Source organism: Cibotium barometz, chromosome 30, assembly GCF_041138505.1.
Source record: "Cibotium barometz isolate CiBa-2024 chromosome 30, ASM4113850v1, whole genome shotgun sequence".
Classification (NCBI taxonomy): domain Eukaryota; kingdom Viridiplantae; phylum Streptophyta; class Polypodiopsida; order Cyatheales; family Cibotiaceae; genus Cibotium; species Cibotium barometz.
The window spans coordinates 19,575,632-19,596,775 of record NC_141075.1 but is presented as its reverse complement, the minus strand read 5'-3'; the positions used below and the strand labels follow the sequence as shown (position 1 = coordinate 19,596,775).

Genomic DNA, 21,144 nt, shown 5'->3' with positions numbered 1-21,144 from the left:
CAAGGCACAAATTGATCCAAATGCTTGTGAAGCATCAATAAGCCTCAAGGGCACTATCACCATGTGCGTGGGAATAAAGACATGGAAAGGGTTGATTGCAAGTCTTATCTTTTCACTATCTATTTCATGGAGGTCCATTTCCATATCACCACATGAAACCCTTTGTTGACATGAAGAATCCAGGGTAAAAATCTTATCATGTTTCGCATCTTCATGTGGATGGTTCTAAAAGCTTCAAAATCACATCTCTAGTTTTTTTAGCATGCATTCCCATCAATTTATATCTCAATTATTGTCCCCCCTAGCTCTGGATGGACCTCTAATTGTTTTTTTGAGCATACACGACTGTCGTCATGATTAAACTTGACAACTCAATTATTGTCACTCCTAGATCTCGATGAAAAACAAATGAATATCACTTGTAGAGGTAGCATTAGCCCATTACTAAGTAGAAAGGGCCTTGAGAGTGTAGACAAAGAATTGGCATTATAAGCGATGATTATAATAGTAACTATTTCATTGATGTCATGATTGCTTGATATAAAGCAAAGATTTTTTGGAGTTGAGATTCACAAGTCCTTGTTAACCTAGAAAAAGACATTTACTGTGCATTATGAAAGCAAGAGATGACACCAAAACCACATAGTGGAGTCACCAACTTTGGAGGGCTTTGAGAGTTTTCACACATGGCTTGAGGTTCTTCAGGGTCCTCTCCCAATAAATTAATGCCTTTTGGTTTGAAGGAGGACGAAAGGTTATTTTAGTACATTAATATTAAAAAATGTAAGCATGTAAACCTCTATATTTGTTTTATACTATGCCAAAGAACAAAGGCCTCTTCACACCCATAGCTACTTTTGCCCACTCTCTTTCTAAACTCACGTTCTCTACGATCTCCCCTTCTGTGCCACATTGCCGCTGAAGCATATACGCAGCTGGGAGAGAGCTCCACCAGCCCTAGAAGGACCTCTTCTCTCCCCAACCCAGTCATAGTTTATGAGGTAAGATATTCTCTCTCTATCCCTGCCGTTACTCTCTCTACATCTCTGTGTGCGCTTTGTCTGTGTGTGTTTTTCCATGTGTTTCTGGAGATTTCGGATGTTGGACTCTCCAGATCGGACCTTTCTGCCATTTGGGTCCTTTGCTTTTCTCGGTTTTTGATCCATTCCGGGCTCCCCTGGCCGTCCGATCCACACATTATGCCCATTTTGAATACAAATTTTGATCATTTAATTGTGTGTATTTGGTAAAAATCCCTTAATGTAAATGACTGTTTGTTAGTGATGCTCCGCGGACACCTTAATTTCACCAGCACATTTTTAGTGGATATATTTACTTCTTTTGGTGGACAGTATTCAATTCCAAACTTTTGCTTCTCCTATTAAGGAAACTGATTGAGACACCTGCTAAAATGTGGTGTAATTTATGTCTCTCTGTTGGGATGCTGGAATGGGAGTTACGTTTTCTGATGGTTTGTTTTTCTTATTTATTTGCAGCTCTAAGGAGAGGCCGACCCTTGGGTAAGAATTAAGCTTCTCTCCACTCCTAACGATTATCGAAATGTTTTCTTTACAGTTGAACCCTGCTTTGGATTAGGATACACAGTGTTTCCCTTTCCTTATATCATGTGGGTATGTGTGTATATGAATGAATAAATAAGTACAAATATATGAAGTATATTTTTACATATACATATAACTAAATGTATATACTTATAAAAAATAAATGACATAAACACGCATGCACACACACGCACGCACACTTGTTCGCACGTGTATGCACATGCATCCCCCACTTTGGTGATTGATGTCTGAGTAATGTTCTGCTGATACCATCTCCCTGTTGGTGGCCGCAGTAAAGCCTCTTTGTGGTGATGTAGCTCTAGTAAATAGAGGCCCAATCATATCTAAACTCGGTAATGCATCTCCTGTGCGAGAGGACCAAATTTCAGTGGAACATCTCCCGAATCGCATGCATCTGAACAAGTAGTGCTCCTCAATCTCTATCTCCGGGTAGTGCATAATTTGCATAAGCGTGCCTCCTGTGGTGTGCGCTTTGCTCTCCCAGTCTCTATCAGAAGGTGGTGAGAAAATACCCTCAACTGACGAATCACAATTCTCATGGCATGGGACATGTGGCTGTGTAAGTAGCCAGTTTTTTCAATGAAGCTGTCCTCTGCGACACTCAGAAAAATAATAACCACCACTTTTCATGATCTCTGCATATACAAAAAGGGCAATCAACAACCATAGTGCTCCATCCTCACTTCTTGTCTTGTAGGTAAAGGGCTACATCCTAGCTTTAGTGTTGAAAAAACAGCTCTTTCTTGTACATCACTCTCCCACTTTGCCTGGAGGGTGTTGTATTGCACGCATGGACATGTGTATGCACATGCATATGCATATGTAAAGTGAAGAACATGTCTCTAATCTTGGCTGGACCAATTTGTGTTTATGTCTTTTGGCACATACATCTTAGCATAAGTTGACCGGTTACCTTGAAGCTTAAACTCGGTAAAACAGCAAGAACAAGTAGCTTTCATGGTCTCTACACGCAGGAAACCAGCAACCATAGTGCTTTAAGGGCTACAGCTTAGCTATAGTGTAGAAAAACACCCCTTCTTGTACAACATTCCCATTTTGTGTTGGGGATGTGGCATTGCTAAGCCCTGCCAACTTGAGCTTTGAAGAGACACACACACACTCACTCTCGGGCACACGCGCACATAGTTGCATTCCGTACCCGTACTCCTTGATGTGTACCTTCAATACTTTCCGTACCACTCCATATGTTCTGTACCTCGTACGGATAAGGTATGTGTACCAAATATGAGGTTCAACGTACAACACTTATTTGGCCCATTTTTTAATTATTTTAGTCTGTGGTCATTGCTCAGTAGTTAATAGATTAGTTTTCATTTTAGCATTACCATTTTCTTTCATGCTATTTTTGTATGGATGCTAGATATTCCTTATTTTAATATATATATATATATAGTAAAAAACGTGAGCGTACTTAAAGTACTTATCTTGATGCGTACTTTACGGACTTGTACCGTACATGTACCATACCGCACCGTACCTAAAGTACTCAACCACTATGCATGCGCATGTATACTACACGCGTGTGCGCGCGCGCATGCACACTCACACAAAATACACATGCGCACGCACAAAATACATGTGTGCACATGTGTTCATGCGTGGGTGTGCATAATATTAAAACAGTTTCCAAATTTGTTTGCAGTTTAAGATGTTAAAGCATGTGTGGAAAATGGTCAGTAATTTGCATTTTTGTGAGCTTTCCCAATACTGGATTCAAGCCAATGATGGGAGAGGGTGTTATCATGTAGTGCGGTAGTGTTTGTATGGCCTATATTTTTGTACCCATGGGAGGTTGTTTGTCAAGCGTTTGGTGAATGTTTTATTTATCATTAGAAAAAAAAAACCTTAATGCTACATAAGCATTATAACAGTGTTGGCTATACTCTTGCACCATAAATCTTGGTTGTTAACTAGTGCTTCCCTGGAAGGAAGTTGGGGGTGTTTTGGGATGTAATTATGTTGCTCTTTACCCTTTTTAAGCTCAGGTGGAATGCCATTGTTTTGTGTTAGTTATTTGCTTGTGGTTCCATATAGTGGCACGCGGATCAAGACCCGCAAACGGAATATAGCAGCTCCTTTAGATCCTGCGAGTTTTGCGGATGCAATTGTCCAAATCTACCTCGAGCATGGGGGAGACTTGGTAGAGACCTAAGGCTCTTTTTTTTTTGCTTGAGGCTCTTTATTTGTTGTCGTAACAGTTGGAATTGCTTCTATATGTTCCTTTATTACTTGGCCTTTGACACTATTTTGGCAGGAGCTTATTGCCAAAGACATTGAGGCCTCAGATCTTGATTTTTCAAGATACGGTGAAACCTTCTTTGAGGTACTTTTTATCTCCTTTTGCAATTTTCAATCTCTAATTGGGCTTTTTGGTTGACATGTTTTTTGGCTCACCTTTTGTAGAAGGTTGAATGCAGTGGTATTCCACAACTTTTTGGTTGACATGTTTTTTGGCTCACCTTTTGTAGATGGTAGAATGTAGTGATAATCCACAGCTTTTACTAAGCTTAACACATACATATTGGTTGACATGCTTTTTGGCTCAGCTTAACATACATACTATTGGTTGACATGCTTTCTGGCTCACCTTTTGTATAATGTATTCCACAGCTTTTACTAAGCTAAACACGCACGCATGCACCTGGGTGCGGGCCCACATTCTGAGAGGGTTTTTAAAACCATGGGTTAATTGTGCTTAATGCATTGCTCCCTTCTACTGTGAGCGGTGGTTGAACCCAATGGCCTTTTGAGACTTCAACTCCCTAACCATTGTGCAGCATGGTGGGAGACAATACATATGATTTTAACTTGATTAAATGGGATTTCCCCTTCTCTTTCAGGACAATAAGTAATTAGCTCTCTTAATAAGCTCTCGCAAAACATACTTTCAAGAGAGCCATTGACGCAAAAGAACCTCCCCCTTGACCATTGTTTGTTGAAGGAATGGTTGAAATAACTCAGCTCTTGAAAGATTTATAAAGGTTAACTTTTTTCCACAAAGCTATCACACCCATATGAGTCAACTCCCCAAACTTGACTAAAAAAGGGACGACTTTATCAGAGTCTATCACACAGGGCTTTAAATTGTCAACGCCCTACAGTGTATAGAATTTCCACTCGCTTAAGAGTAGATGAAGGTTCGGGTGTTCAAGGAAAGTTGAAGAATTGCATCTTCACTTGCCATTCAGCATACACATTGTTCGTCACTATTGCTAGTTGTGACATGTTACTTACCTCGTGGCTAATCCGAAAAAACAAGAGAGGAGGGTTACCACAAGGCGTGTCTTTGTTTTTTCATGTTGTTTTTGCATGACCTAAAAAAAAGAAGAAGAGATATTAATCGTCTTCAAAAGACCCAATGGGTCTATGAGACCAAAAATGGTATAGGAGCTCTTGTGGTAATGGGCCATGGAAAGGACTAACAAAATTGAGAAAAAACTCACACAAAAGGATAGATTAACTAAATGTCTATCTCATTGTCAACATGAACATGGTGTGCACATTGGTGAGCATGTGGTTACATGTGAAAATACATGTGGAGGATATAGTACAAGAAAAGGAGGGCTCATATGGGTGTGATCATCATCCTCATCCATCTAGAATTTTAAGCATAGGCAAGTCTATTGACTGTCGATATACTTGCCAAGTCCACCCTCAGTGGGGGTGTATCTCCATATCGTTGGAGAATCTCCCCAATCTCCAGCCGACGTGGGCCTCGGGCCCATGGACGCAAGTGCACCGTAGTTGGTGGGCGTGGTCTAGGATGACTCCGTTGGGTCGAGGTGGGACAATGGGGAATTTTAAGCATAGGCAAGTCTTGATTGTCGATATACTTGCCAAGTCCACCCTCAGTGGGGTGTATCTCCATATCGTTGGAGAATCTCCCTAATCTCGAGCCAACGTGGGCCTCGGGTCCGTGGACGCAAGTGCACCGTAGTTGGTGGGCGCGGTCTAGGATGACTTCGTTGGGTCGAGGTGGGACAATGGGGCGGCTAGAGCTACGAGGTGGATCTTTGGGCACGGGTACCACCGTACCTCTCTAGATCATTGGCTGCCGTTGTTGCTATCGTGCGTCGTAACGGAAGGGCAATTGTAACACGAAAATCTTATCAGTCATGAAAACTGGTCAAACACATGAACATGGCAGATAAAGAGAGAGAAGTAGACTACTCTGCACAGTACACCACACTAGGGCCAGAAGATGGGCTTGTTAGACATCATCCCCTACTTGCTGGCTTCCTATTTGGTGTCCTATTTTAGCCTCTAGGGCTGACCATGTTAGTCTGAGGGGCTGGTCACCCCTCACATGTATTTTACCCATATTTATTCCCCATTTATGGTCTTGGGTATTTTTCCCAATCGTGGAGATATTTATCTCCAGTCGACTGCCTACAGGTAGGTGTATACATAGCTGGCATGCCTCCCTCATATTTTCATTGCTTGCCTAGCTTGTCTAGCTGCAGTCCCTCACATACGAGGTTCTCCCCTCTTGCTCGGGACATGTATTCCTTTTGGTGATGATATTGAGAGCGGGTTCTCACCTGTGTTCTCTCTCTCTCTCTCTCTCTCTCTCTCTCTCTCTCTCTCCCGCTCTCTCCCGTGTTTCCACTTTCCCTTCTTCCGTTGCACATTCTATCATGGTATCAAAGCGCCGGTGATTGTCAGCGTTGGATGCTCCCTCCTCTACCTCTTCAGATCTGCGTTTTTCTACCCATGGACAGATCTGCGTTTTTCCATGCATTGAAGTTTTTCAAGGGCTGATTCATCCCCATTTAGTGGGCTGCAGTTCCTCCTCCTCAGGGCGTCAATTGGCAGCTTCTAGGCAGCTTGATAGGGGCGTTTTTCTGGACAGCATACCTGCCCTTTCTTGGCGGCACCTTGTAGGGTTCTCAGGCGTTTTTTTTTTCAGGTCTGGGCAGCAACATAGCTGTCCCAAACAGGCTGCGTTTTTGACTTGTTTGGGCTTGCTTTCCCAAGCCCTGATCTTGGAGCTCTCTAGGCTCCCTTTTGCCTGTCCTTTCTGGTTATCTTGTGCCATCCATCCATCCCCCCCCCCCCCCCCCCGGTTGTTCTCTGTAGCAGTTCTTGATCTGAGGCTTCAGCGTTTCCATATTCAGCCTATTCTACAGTCCCTTTTAGCTCTGCGTTTTTAGATTTGCAGCCATGGTTGCTGCGTTTTTCTTAACTGATCTTGCTGGTAGCTCTACCTTCACTTGGGCTTCATTTGTTGGACCCGAAGGTACCTTCTCTTCAGCGTTTCTCCTCATAGGAGGTGTGGACACTGGTTGACCGGAATTTTCAGGTTTGTAGCCCTTGTTTGGTTGCGTTTTCTTCTCCAGTGGACACAGATCACTTGCAGAGGGGGTTTCTTGTTTGGATTGTGGCTTTGGAGGCAGTTTGGCATTTGAGGAGGATTCTGAATTTCAGATTTCAGTCAGCGTTTTGCTGATTTTGGAGCATCTATACCTGTGTTTTGTTCCTGGCCTACTCGGTTTTCCGGTTTCTACATGTTCTTTGCCTTTTGTTGGCGGTGGAGTGCTATTTTTTGTTGGATAGCAGTGTTTTAGCTGCATTTGCTTCCCACAGGAGTTTTCTACACTCAAAGGGGGTTTTTCTCCAGCTACTTCACTTGAGGATCAGTTTTGGGAGCTGTTTTGTATATGTGGAGACTTTCTTCTGTGACAGGAGTTTACAGTTTTCTGGAGGAGAGCAGTGATCTTTTCAGAGATCTTGAGCAAAGTTTATTTTGTCCGAGCTTGTGTTCTTTGCAGTATTTGCAGAACAAGGAGGGTGTTTTTTGCCCTTGAGGTGTGATCCTTTCACATGGATCATTTATTTGTTGCTGATTCTTGGGATTTGATTCTACTTCTGGAACAGTCTTTTACTATCTGTGATGCTTTTGAGGACTTTGTTACCACTGCAGTTTATATTCTTGCTTCCCTTCCTCATTGTGAGGAGTTTGCCTCTGCCTCTCTTTGTGATGCTTCTGAGGATGCCCCTCCCCCTGCCAGTTTTGCAGGCTTGTTTTGGAGGATGGTTTTTTGGACCTAGTGGGATGCTTTGGATCTGTGGTTGCTAACCGTGCCTGGGGCACAGTGGTGTACTTCTAGAATTTTTTGGATTTGGATCAGAATTAGGTTGGGCTTGTACTAGTCCGACATTAGTTTTTAGAGGGGGATGTGGAGTCCTTTCATCTTGCGAAGCCCACCTCAGTGGTGTGTACTTATGTATAGCATTGGGCAACTCATGTTATGGAGTTTGAGGAGATGGACCCCATCTTTTCTACAAAGTCTTTACATCTTGCGATGCCGACCTTTTCAAAGGATGCTTTTGTACAACATTTGGCTCCTCTTGGTACAGAGTTGGAGCAGATTGACTCTATTTCTTTTGAGGGTTCCAGTGAGGAGCAATTTGCTTCTCCCAGGATTGGTTATATACAGGATCTGATCTTGGTTGGTTATGAGGTTTTTCATACCTCTCTAGGCTGGATACACGACATTCGGCTTCGGGGAGTGTTCTTACACTTGGGTTTGGAACCATTTTTGGAGCAGCACGTTGCAGCCTACATGGTTGTTTTCTTCCAGAGGAGCGGTGTACCTGGCAGCTTGTTCTATTGCTTTTGTAGCTGAGTTGTTGAGGAGATTGCTTGTGGAGCTTTCTTGGTACGTGTTTCTACAGTCTTTCATCTTTGATCAAGGACGGCGTCTCTGGCTTCTTGGAGTTTGCTCGGCATTCGGTGTTGAGAGGGGATGTTAGACATCATCCCCTACTTGCTGGCTTCCTATTGGGTGTCCTAGTTTAGCCTCTAGGACTGACCATGTTAGTCTGAGGGGCTGGTCACTCCTTGCATGTATTTTACCCATATTTATTTCCCATTTATGGTCCTGGGTATTTTTCCCAGTCGTGGAGATATTTATCTCCAGTTGGTGGCCTACATGTAGGTGTATATATAGCCGGCATGCCTCCCTCATATTTTCATTGCTTGCCTAGCTTGTCTAGCTGCAGTCCCTCACATACGAGGTTCTCCCCTCTTGCTCAGGACATGTATTTCTTTTGGTGATGATATTGAGAGCAGGTTCTCACCTGTGTTTTCTCTCCATCTCTCTCTCTCACTCTCTCCTATGTTTCCACTTTCCCTTCTGCCGCTCCACATTCTATCAGGGCTGACCCCTTATGGTTAGATTACCAAAAAGGAGTCTACTTCAGATAAAATCTTGCGGGTGCCCAGGGATTCTCCATTGGCTAGCACCTGATTCTTTCAGGTACAAGATGAAAACAAAAACAAAACATATGCTGAATTTGATGTTCGTCCACAGAACAAGAGAGCTTTCCCAGCTTAGAGCACACGTAGGACAACCATGGGCAGCCCACAGCATTCCCACATCAGCTTGGGACAGCCTTGTAACTTCATCTTCCACCTGTCAGGCCCACACAGCAAATCAACCAGCCTTGTGGGGCTGTTTCAGCAGTCGACCAGCTATCAAAAGCCTCAGGAAGAAGTTGACCAGCAGAGGTTTTCATGCTAGAAGGCAACCGGCCAGCAAAGGGAGGTCTTCACACAAGTCGACCAGCTTTCTGGTGTCCACAGATGAGTCGACCAGCAGCTTTTCAAGGGCTGTAAGCAGCCGGTCAGCACCAAAAAAGCCTCTAGAATAGTCGACCAGTTCCCTCCTATCACTTGGTTGATATCCCTCGCGGTGGTTAGTGGTAGATAGCTCAAGATCAAGTTGGCCAGCCCTCTATGCACCAAAAAAGCATGTGCATCCACCCAAACTTGAGTTTCCTCCAGTAATAGAGCTTGTCCTCCAATAATAACTGAAGCGTGTGTTTTTTAGGTCCAGGATGGGGCCCTACAAGCAAATTGCCCAAATCATGTCCAATGCTCGTCTTTTGGTTGCCACGTGTATTAAAATAGTCCTGCTCAATGTGTACAACTTATAAGTTGTTCGGTCACTTATAAGTGAATGTAAACCTGCACCAATAAATATTAGTATGTGAAATCATAAAGCTATAACTTGAGTTTTTAGGGACACTTAACACTTGTAAAATAGATGTAGACCACTTGTCAGTCCCAAACAGGTGTGCACATACACGTCCACAGGGTGCCTAGGCGTCCCCGGCCCCATGGACAACATAGGCAGTAATCTCAGTCTTTGTCCGGGCAAACAAGACACGTCATCCAAATATAAAATCAAAGTCATACACATACACACCCATGAGTGCAGCTAGATCGGAAGAAATAGCCATCTGCGAAGTTGTATCAAGTAAAGTGTTCAGGGATTCTAGATCCTTCCAGAATCTACCCAAAACATAAATACAAATAATCACCAGGATAGTGTTAGAAGTCATCTCCTGTCTTTATCAGACACCAAGGCCTCTGTTGTGGGTGTGCCCGCCCTATATAGGTGTTTTATCATTTTTCCTCACTCCCCGTATTTTTTTCCCATTTTTTCCTATTTTTCTAGGGTGTGGGAGGCAGTGTAGGACCTGTCGGTTGTACCAGATGCTAGCCGACTGGTCACAGGCAGTCCTAGTTGCTCCTTGCTGCTGGCCGACTGCACACGAGTGATGGCCGTCTTTGATATGCTGGTCGACTGCTGTATTTTCAGGTCGTGGGCATTTCAGGTCCAGTCGGCTGTCCATCTACTGGCTGACTGCACTCATGGGGCCATATAAATAGGCCCCATTGCCCCCACATTGTATTCATTCAGTTTTCCTCGGGATCTTGTGTATAGAGAAGAGTTATACGCCTATCTCTCTCCTTCTCTTGTGCTGTCTATTTTCTGCACTCTACTTGCTCTTGTGGTCTCAAGTTTGGTTATCATTTCCACTGCGTATTTTGACATGGTATCAGAGCCCTAGGCTCTTGATAGATCTTGGGAGTTTTCTGAGCAAGAGGGGGATAGTTACGTTGTTAATTGGTGGACTGTTTGGACTGTTCGGGAAGAGAAGTTGCAAGAGGAAGGCGGGATAAAGTGCTGGACAGCCACTTGCAGGTTTAGAGTTTTTTTTTCCCACCCACCCACCCTGTTCAGTTACATCCTCGCGATGGCAGATTTGTTAGAGATGGCTGAGAAGCATGTGAAGATCCCGACTCTCCCCACGTTCCCAGTGGACCGTCAGTTGGATGGGAACAATTACGACATTTGGAAGGTGATGATGGAGTCTGTGTTGGAGTCATATGACCTTGCTGATTTCATCGTTATTGGGGTTCCAAGGCCGGAAGCAGAGGAAGGGGAGTTACTGTCGATGAAGAAGGACCGAGAGGCACAGGCACGGATGTGGGATCGTGTCAACGCCAGGGTCCGGTCATTTATTTTCCTCAATTGCACACCACAAGTAATCAATCACGTAAAGCACATGACGTTGGCAAGAGGCATATCCGGTCATTTATTTTCCTCAATTGCACACCACAAGTAATCAATCACGTAAAGCACATGACGCTGGCAAGAGGCATATGGCAGGATTTGGCTTCTCTTTATAACAGGGTATCACCCATGAAGAGGATCTCCTTGGAAGTGCAAATGTGGGTTATGAACCCTGCAAAGTCATCGACGATGCGGGAGCACATTAACAAGCTGCAGGCTCTTCAGCAGGAAGTCCTCCAGGCTGGGAAGGAGATATCATCTGAAGACATGGCCATTACTTTGCTGTCCCACTTGCCTGCTCAGTATTCTGCTTTCTACTCCTCTTTGATTACGAGTGGCAGGCTCAGCACCATTACTTGGGAGGAGCTTGTGCCCATGGTCTTGGACCAAGAGGAACGTTTCACGAACCCTCCTCACAGCGGAGGTTCGGAGGCCTTAACTGGCCAACGGTCGAAAGGCCAGAATAACAACAAGGGCAAAGGGAAGGCTTCAATGGAGAAGTCTTCTGAGAAGAAGCCCGACACAGAACGAGAGAAGCTGAAGGCCGAACGATCCTGCAATGATTGTGGCGAGAAGGGCCACTATTGGAGGAAGTGTCCTAACCGGACTGGGAAGAGTGCTGATTCTTCAGCCTCAGCTGCAAAGACTCCTGCATTTGTGCACTTAGAGATGATGGACTGCGATGCTTCATCGTCTTCGAGCGAGGAGGCAGTTGGCTTCACCGCGAAGGATACTCGGGAATGGATTCTTGATAGTGGTGCTTCCAGGCACATGACTCCGTCCCGTGACTTCTTTTTGGATCTGAAACGGCAGTCAGGTTGCATTTTTATTGGCGACAACTCCACTATTCCAATACACAGTGAGGGCCGGATGGAGATTATTCCCGACGGCAAGGGGGGCAAGCATGCTTCCCGTGTTCTTTACGTCCTTGCTTTGGGTTTTCATCTTCTGTCAGTGCATGAAGTATGCAAGACTGGCTTTCGGGTGGAATTTGAGGAGCACTCAGTTGCTCTACGGGACCGTGAGACTGGCCAGGTTGTTGGGGAAGGCAGTGTGAAGAATGGTATCGACAAGCTCTGTGCACTCTCCTTGTTGACAGGTTCTCAGGTCGGAGATCTGTGGCACTTTCGTTTTGGCCACTTAAATGTGGACGCACTGCGGGCGAGCTTTTCGAGACTAGATGGTGGTTGGCTTGCCAGATGTTGGCAGTAGGCAAGGACGTTGCAGTTCTTGCATACGTGGTAATCAGCACAGGGAATACTTTCCGAAGCAGGCTTCCAGGTGGGCTTCGAAACCGTTGGAGTTGATTCACACTGACTTGTGAGGACCTCAGCAGACACCATCATTGGGAGGATCTCTCTATTTTATGCTGCTTGTTGATGACTGTACCAGATTCACGTGGGTCTACTTTCTCTCACAGAAGGACCAAGCTTTTGCACGGTTCAAGGATTGGCACGTGATGGTGGAGAAAGAGTCTGGATTGCAGGTAAAGACTCTCAGGGCTGACCCCCACATTGTATTCATTCAGTTTTCCTCGGGATCTTGTGTATAGAGCCGCTGCGTATTTTGACAGATAGCTAGATGCGGGAAATCACGTCATGTCGGGTTCCATGAGCCATACATGTACTGTCATGTGAGGCTCCATGAGCCATACATGTACTGTCACATCATGTCAGGCTCCATGAGCCATATGTGTACTGTCATGTAAGGCTCCATGAGCCATACATGTACTATCATGTCAGGCTCCATATGCCATACAAACACACCATGTTAGGCTCCACAAGCCATACACGTATGTCATGTTAGGTTCCATATGCCACACATGAATAGTAGAAAACAGAAGCAGTGAGGAACTTTGTGATATCTGGAAGAAGCGAGTGCCATCTTTTGGCCCTAGAGAGAGAGAGAGAGAGAGAGAGAGAGAGAGAGAGAGAGAGAGAGAGATTAACGTCTATGGAAGACCCCAAGGGCCTATGAGGCCAAGAGTAATACAATGGTACCATGGATATATTGAGCCATGGAAAACTGAAAGAAAAAGTAAAATGAAAACATTTGACAGCATGTAATCAACAGATGATCCTGTGTAGAGTGAGATGTGCTGTGATCAGCTAATGACGATACTCGCCTCGGCTTGAACCGATCTAATGGTGGAGTGAATGTCAGGCCTCTATGATGGGGTGTGTCATGTCGGCGAAGAACCTCACGAATCTGTGTGTGTGTGTGTGTGGAAGGACTTGATGCTTTGGGTCGGGGACGTTTGGCTCGCATAATGGATCGAGCTCTCTCGTTAAGAACACCTTTGGGGTGTGGAGCTTGACTGTGGGTACGGGTGGTGGGCTCTGATGTCGTAGTAGAGGAACTGTTTTGGGCAGTGGATTCTGATGTGGATGTGTGTATTACAAAGAAATTTGTGATGGCTCTCTGAGAGGTGTCTTGTCGTTAGCCAGGGCTCTCTCAGCATGCTACCCCAACACTACATCCGTGTGTCGTCTGAGCTCCATCAAATCAAGTACATGCCCAAGCACCTTTGATCCTCAAATTCTATCACTCGTGTGAGTGGTCTGAATCCCTCCCGGAAGAGGCAGTGGAATCTCCTCTGTATCTTGTAGTAAGTCGGGCAACTGAACATATAATGGGCCTCATCCTCTACCGCTTCTGTGGTGCATACTGTGCATGTCCTCTCCGAACAAAGTGCCTTTGGATGACCATGGGTTCCTCCAGTGGAAGCCCAATCCTGCAATGCAACCTCTGCATCCTCACCACCTCACAAGCAGCCCGGTACTCTGCCTCTGTCGTCGACAAGGCAAAAGATAATTGCCTCTTACTGCTCCGTAAAACTGCTCCTGGGCTTGAAGTAGATCTCCTCATGTCCGGATCTCCTCCCCAAACTGAGTCACTCCAACCGTGGAGTCGGACTCCATCAATCAATCCCCCTCCTGGGTACAAGAGTCCATGATCCTTTGCATGCCGCAAAAACCATAGGAAATGCAATCCGCCTCCCAAAGAGTCATCCGCAACCACGAGCTCAACTGCCTCATCAGGAAGCTCCAATCTGGTTTCCATCAACCAGATCAATGAACCATTCTGCTTTTGAGTTAAAGAGGCAGCACACTGCTCACAAGGATCAACACCTGGTACGGTGCAAAGCCTAGTCCTGGAAACCTACTGAAGACCACGCAAGGCCTTCTGAAACCTGTCAACCACCCCCTCTGAATCCAGAACCACAAAGCTTGGAGTATGCACCTCCTTCTGCAAGTAATCAACTGCTACCTGCCTGGCTTTCCCAAAGGTCCCCGTGGAAAGAACATCCTCATCTATAGGAGGTTCTTTGTACCGAATACTACGAGACATCAGAGCATAAGTTACCTGTTCAGTTTCCTCTGACTGACGAACACAAGAACTACCAACATCAGTACTGGAGAGTTCCTGCCAACTGCTGCCATCTACTGGCAAGCTATCCACCATCTGGTCCCGGAAAGCCTGTACGTGCAGCGTATCCACACTTAAGTGGCCATTACCAGACAGCCACTCATCACAAACTTGAGGACCTGGGAGAGAGAGTGCTGAAAGCTTGTAAACTCCATTCTCCACTCTGCCTTCCCAAACTACCTGGCCTGTTGCTTTATCGTGGAGAGCAACAAAATGCTCATCAAACTCCACCTGTATGCCAGTCTTGCAAACCTGATGCACTGACAACAGATGAAAACCAAGTGACGGAACATACAACACCTGGGAGGAATGCTTCCCCCCTGTCATCGGGAACTATCTCCATCTTGCCCTCACCATGAACTGGGATAGTGGATGTATCCCCAGTAAGAATGTGACCAGAATACTTGCAGAGATCCTGTAAATCTGAACGGGAAGGAGTCATGTGCCTTGAAGCACCATTGTCTAGAATCTACTCTCGAGTATCCGTTGCGGAGAATCCTCCAACCTGCTCCCTGCCTGAAGAAAATGAAACATCGATGTCCACCTCCAGGTGCACAAAAGCCGGAGTCTTCATGATTGCTGCTGAGGAATCTTCACCCTTCTTGGTCTTCCGTTTGGGACACTGTCTCCAATAGTGGCCTTTCTCGCCACAATCATTACAGGTCCTCTTTGCCTTTAGTTTCTTGCGGTCAATAACGGTCTTCTTCTCAGAAGACTTCTCTGATGAAGCCTTCCCTTTGTCCGTGTTACGGCCTTTCAACCGTTGGCCAGTTAAGGCCTCCGAACCTCCACCCTGAGGAGGGTTCGTGAATCGTTCCTCCTGGTTCAAGACCATGGGCACAAGCTCCTCCCACGTGATGGTGCTGAGCCTGCCACCACTGGTAATCAAAGACGAGTAAAATGCTGAGTATTGAGAGGGCAAGTGCGACAGCAACGTTATGGCCATGTCCTCTGACGATATCTCCTTCCCAGCCTGAAGAACTACCTGCTGAAGAGCCTGCAGCTTGTTAATATGCCCGTGCATCGTCAACGACTTTGCAGGGCTCATAACCTGCATCTGTACTTCCAAGGAAATCCTTTTCATGGGCAATACCCTGTTGTAAAGAGAGGCCAAATGCTGCCATATACCTCTGGCCAGTGTCATATGCTTTACATGATTGATTATCTCCGGTGTGCAGTTGAGAACGATAAACGAACGGACCCTGGCGTTGACACGATCCCACATCTGTGTCTAAGCCTCCCGGTCCTTTCGGATCGACGGTAACTCCCCTTCCTCTACTTCTGGCCGTGGAACCCCAACAATGACGAAATCAGCGAGGTCGTAAGACTCCAGAACAGATTCCATCATAACCTTCCATATGCCGTAGTTGTTTCCGTCCAACTGACGGTCCACCGGGAACATGGGGAGTGTCGGGATCTTCACATGCCTCTCGGCCATCTCTAACAGATCTGCCATTGCGGGGATGTACTCTGAAAAGGGTGGGTGGGCGGGTGGGAACAAAGAAGAACTAACACTTGCAAGTGGCTGTCCAGCAACTCAGCCCGCCGTCCTCTTGCTTCTCCTCTTCCCGAACAGTCCCGAACGGTCCACCAATCAGCAACACAACAGTCCCCCTCTTGCTCACACAAATCCCAAGAACTATCTAGAGCCTAGGCTCTGATACCATGTTAGAATACGCAGTGGAGATGATGACCAGATCTGGGAATACGAGCAAAACGCAATGCAGAAAATAACAGCACAAGAGAGAGAGAGGTAGAGGCGTGTAACTCTGCTCTATATACACAAGAAGATCCCGGAAATGATACAAAAATGACAAGGGGACTCGGTTCCATTTTATATGGCCCCCTAACAGTAGTTGGCCTGCTGTAGGGCAGCCGACAGGACACAAAAAGCTCCACGACTTGCTGATGTGTATAGTCGGCCAGCAGCAGGGGTGTCGGCCAGCATCTGTGAAGTCCACGACTCATGCAAATGAGTCGGCCAGCTCCAGTATGTACATTGATGCAGTCGGCCAACAACAGGGTCCTATTGCCACCACAGGGCAACCACCCAAGCCAAGAAAAATAGGGAAAAAATGGGGGAAAAATACGGAGAGTGGGGAAAAATGAGAAAACACCTAATAAGGGCGGGCACACCCATAACAAAGGCCCTGGTGTATATGTATAGACAGGAGATGCTAACAAGAAGAACGCAAAAAAGAAACAATCTCTCTCTCTCTCTCTCTCACTTTCTCTCTCAAAGGCTTGATATTCTCTTGGCCATTTGATTGATATTGAATAATTTCTTTCAATTATTTTTTCCATGGCTCAGGATACCCATGGTATAATTGTATCACTCATGGTCTCATAAATCCTTGGGGTGTTTTGTACATGTTGATATTACCCTGGTATTCCATGATGAGATTCCATGGATAGTTTTGTATCACCCTAGTGAGATACCTTTGTTTTGTTTCTATTTTATTTTTCGTTCCATGATGAGATATGCCATGGACAGTATTGTTTCACTTTGGTTTCATAGGTCCATTGGGTCTTTAGTAGGCGCTTAGTATCTCTCTCTCTCTCTCTCTCTCTCTCTCTCTCTCTCTTTGTCTCTTGCATTGTTTGCATGGGGCTAGAGGATCACGTTTGTGTATGTGAGGGGTGATCTATATGATCTCATTGCTCCCGCTAAGCTAGAGTGATAGCCGCTTTAGTCAGCGGATGTGAATAAAAAAATTTATGTGACCGAGGTATGAGAGGCATCTCGTTGACTCCAATCCTCGAGAGGTTGTCTCAACATGGGCTCTCAATGTTGGTAAAGGTCCAATGCCCAGGCATCTATTGTCATGTGCATGCGCATAGACATGCTAGGCTAATCCTTGAAGGGCAACAGATAAACAAACGAGTTAGGGCATGAGCAGGGCACTGGAGGACACCAGAAAGGATCCCCATGAATTAGGACTTGGTCGGTGTGACCGCTCCTTACAGGAGGCCTACAGATCGGAAGACAATAAACACATATTTAGAACACCTAATTTAACTGGTATTAAACAATGGAAACAACATCAGCAACACAAATACTGGAAATACTGAAAATACAAATGACACCAGCATTGTTTCGGAAAGGCCCCCCCCCCCCCTCAATACTTTTTGTATTTCTTGGAGTATTTATAATTGTACAAGTGTCACGGGCCTGACAGGCGAGATTTCTCCACAAGGGAGTGAAAACAACCAAATAAAACTGGTTCAAGTCGATGAAGAGGTGTTGGTTGGAGTAGCCCCAAATCACAGGCTCATTCCCACCTTCACTGGGTGTACACGTGCCTTTCATTGGTCTTCCGAGACCGTGCACCAACAGGCACGCCCGTACTAACTCATGCCAAGGAGCACACCGCGGAGGGAACGTGGCCTGGTTCTCCCTAATGATGCTCTGCTCCCAAATTCCCTGGCGAGTCAAACCTTCACTGGCTCTCAGAAGCTCCGAGAGCACCGTTAACAACACCACACAGGGAAATATACTAGCCACACCAGGAAGAATTTCCTAAACATGGTCAGCATATACATGCCATGCTCTTGCACTACACAACTTAAAGCATTCTCTGAATTTAAATTAGCAAATTTCAGATTTACACAAATGAGAAAAATATGAGAGCATCTGGTACGGTGAGTACAATCCAGATACAACCGGTACAATTTGTAGCAGGTACAATCAAGCACGTCAAGAACTTCACGTGTAGGTACAGCTAGCCAATTAATATTCGGGTTCTTTACTTTGTCGCAGATACACCTAGTACATTAAATGCTTCACATGTGCAGGTACAGCAGGTATTGTTTGTACAGCTGGTACAGTGGGTTCAGCAGCCAGGTACAGTTGAGCAGCAGGTACACCAAGTACTACAGGCGGGTACAGCCAGGTACATCAGGGGTAGCCAGCACATCCGGTACAGGAAGGCAGCAACACTGTTTTGCAGGTACAACACATTCAGGTGGGCGGGTACAGCTCGTACAGGGAGCGGGTCTAGCAGGGCTGCAAAGCCAGTATAGTACGGACAGATAGAGGGCAGGTACAGCAGCTCCTTAGGCGGGTACAACAGGAGCAAGGAGGTGGTCACAGCAGCCGTAAGGAGGCGGGTACAGCGGGGCGGTACCAAGCGTGAAGGAGGAAGGAAAAGCCACCAACCCCACACGTGGATAATTTCCAAAAAGGTTCCATGCAAAAGCCTTTATTTTTAAAGGTTATAAAACCTTAAATCAAATTAACACTTTGGGCACCCTCAAAAGAAAATGTCCAACCCCTTTTTTAAAACGTGTGTGAACATATTAGCTTATAAACATTAAAGTTAACCATAGTTTTTGGATTTTACCTTTTAAAAAGGCCAAAATGAAAATACTTACCACCTGTTCACACGCCACCACCAAGTCAACAAACAACATTCCACGGTACACTGGGGGCGTCCTCGTCCAGTGTATTGGCACGGCATAACAGGCAGACACACGCAAACAAGTCATGCAAAAATAAATTTATGCATGCAGGCATAAATGCACGTATACAAATAATGGACGAAATCTCCCTTCCATGAAACTTGTACAAGAGGTTCCTGTCGGGCACAAAACTGGCGCGACATATATAAATAAATATGTCCTGGTCTTCCTATGGAGTGACAGTCTCATAGGTGAGACACCATCCTGGCCATACACGGGTGGCACCAAGGCTCCTGTCCATACAACACGAAGCAAATCACACACGGGTGGCACGAAACTGTTTCCCGTCCATGTGACGCAGCACTGGTCGCACTGATCTGGCTCTCGTCCATGTGACCATAAAACTGGCCCTTTCACATGGGACACTTGTCTGGCCCCGTGTGAACATGGCACAAATCTGGCCGCTCTATGGAGTGACAGTCCCATAGAGGTGGCTCCAAAAATGGAGATGGACCAAATGGTGACAGTCGGCTAAGTGTGTAAGCTGGTTTGGGCCAGTTGGCAGCATTTATGGATTTTATGTCCATTAATGTTGGCCGACAGCAGTCGGTCAGCATGAGTTGGTGTGCACATGCCTATATAAGGCTCAGCGAAGAGTTCTTTTGATCATCTGACACCTTCATGGTGTTAGGTCACAGTAGTACCATAGAATAGGTTTTGTAGCTATGTTTTGGGCATGCCTGTGGGTGCCAACATATGTACCCTTTTTGTACTTTATGAATATATTGAAAATACATCTCTCTCTCTCTCTTCCCTCCATCTCTTCTTTGCGTTTTGCATCAAGTCCTCTAAGGGAGTCTCTCCTCTCTCTAGTCTAGTCTACCATGAAGCCCACGAGAGGAGAGTAAGGTGGAGCTCTCATCCGCACCATGAATTGCCAGGGGTATATCGTGCTTGGTGAACACTCTCAGTTGCGTTGTGGGGGAGGAGGGCCCGATATCGGGGTCAGTCACTCCGGAGGGATGGAGAAGTTGATGTCGAGGCTAAGTTTCTTTGCTTTGGATCCCACTAAGGCCTCTCTCTTGGGCCTTTGTGGGTAGCGGTCTGAATGTAAGCCAATCTCCAAGTGACCTAGTAGGGCCCGTGCTCAAAGCTCCCCATGATGCGTGCGGGTGAGCCTCGAGCCTGTGACCACTAGGCAGACGGATCATGGGGTTCTTGATCAGAGGTTGTCGAAGTTGCTCCTTGGAGGGTACTTGAGCTGACTACTGAAGGGCCGCCTTGAGATGACCCCAAGCGCGCAAAAGAGTAGCTGCAAATGTGTCCTCGAATGCTGGGCTAAATCCACGTGCTCGCATCTCTATGAAAATGCATCTCGTGCTCTGAAGTCAAGGGCCTCCCAGGATTGGGGTGTGGTAAGAGATCCTAGCCAAGAGGAAGTTCTTCCGAGGCTCACCACCTGGAAGAAGACCTCGAACAATCAGCTTGCCCAATAAGGCTCGGCTCTGAATGGAGGGGTCGATGATGCCCAGCCCCTTTTGCGTACGGTTGAATGATCACTCTCTGGGCTGCCTTGGCCGAGCATGTCTCCCATCATTGCCAGCCCACAAAGAGTTTTGAATCAAACGTTGACCTTGACCAATACAGGTCCTGGAGAAAGACCAGCATGAGGTGATGTACCACATGGTGGTGAGAAGAACTTGGTTCGCCACCACCACAACCCGTCTAGCTAAGGAAAGCCTGGTAGAACTCCAGTATAGCAGCTTCTTCCGAAGAAGAGGGGCAAGTTGCTGCTCAGGGGAGATGTCAATGCCAACCTAGCATCCAAGATAATGAATTGGAGTGCCCCTTCGGACCCTCTGAAAAGCCTTAATTGGACGCCAAGTTGGGGCGGGCGATGAGCATGGCTTGTGCTAGTTGATCTCTGCTTTGGATGCACGACAGAAAATCTCAATTGCCTCGACGAATCTCTAGAGGTTCCCTTGGGCCTCTGACAGGTATGTTGCAGTGTTGTCGACGAACTCGGTATCAAGAAGCTCCTCTTGCTCTTGGATGGGGAGACGTAGTCCCTGGGGTTCGGTCTCCTAGGTGGTGAGAAAACTACTTATGGCCTCAGCGACGAACATGAAGAGATAAGGTGCTAGAGAGCACCCCTGTTGGATTGAGTGAGAAAGCGGAAATTTGTCACCTCTAGCTCCTTGAATAGGAACCCATCTTGCACATCGCCCCTCCAAAAAGCCCAATCTACTTTGTCATAGGCTTCCTTGAAATTGAGGAGCACAATCAGATTCTATTGACGCATACTTGCCGATGCGGTCCCCTCCCAAAAGGTGAAGATGTCT

At 46.1% G+C, this 21,144-nt stretch overlaps 1 protein-coding gene across 1 annotated transcript in view; it reads left to right on the top strand.

The window, feature by feature from the left end:
* The first annotated feature begins 829 nt into the window (after positions 1-829).
* LOC147621243 (uncharacterized) overlaps positions 830-21,144 on the top strand; it is a 39,914-nt gene continuing 19,599 nt past the window's right edge. Inside the window, exons 1-4 of the mRNA XM_086823953.1 lie at positions 830-1,001; positions 1,497-1,520; positions 3,639-3,744; positions 3,859-3,927. Coding sequence (XP_086680079.1) covers positions 997-1,001; positions 1,497-1,520; positions 3,639-3,744; positions 3,859-3,927 — 204 coding nt within the window. The 5' untranslated portion in view covers positions 830-996. The remainder of the gene's footprint in view (positions 1,002-1,496; positions 1,521-3,638; positions 3,745-3,858; positions 3,928-21,144) is intronic.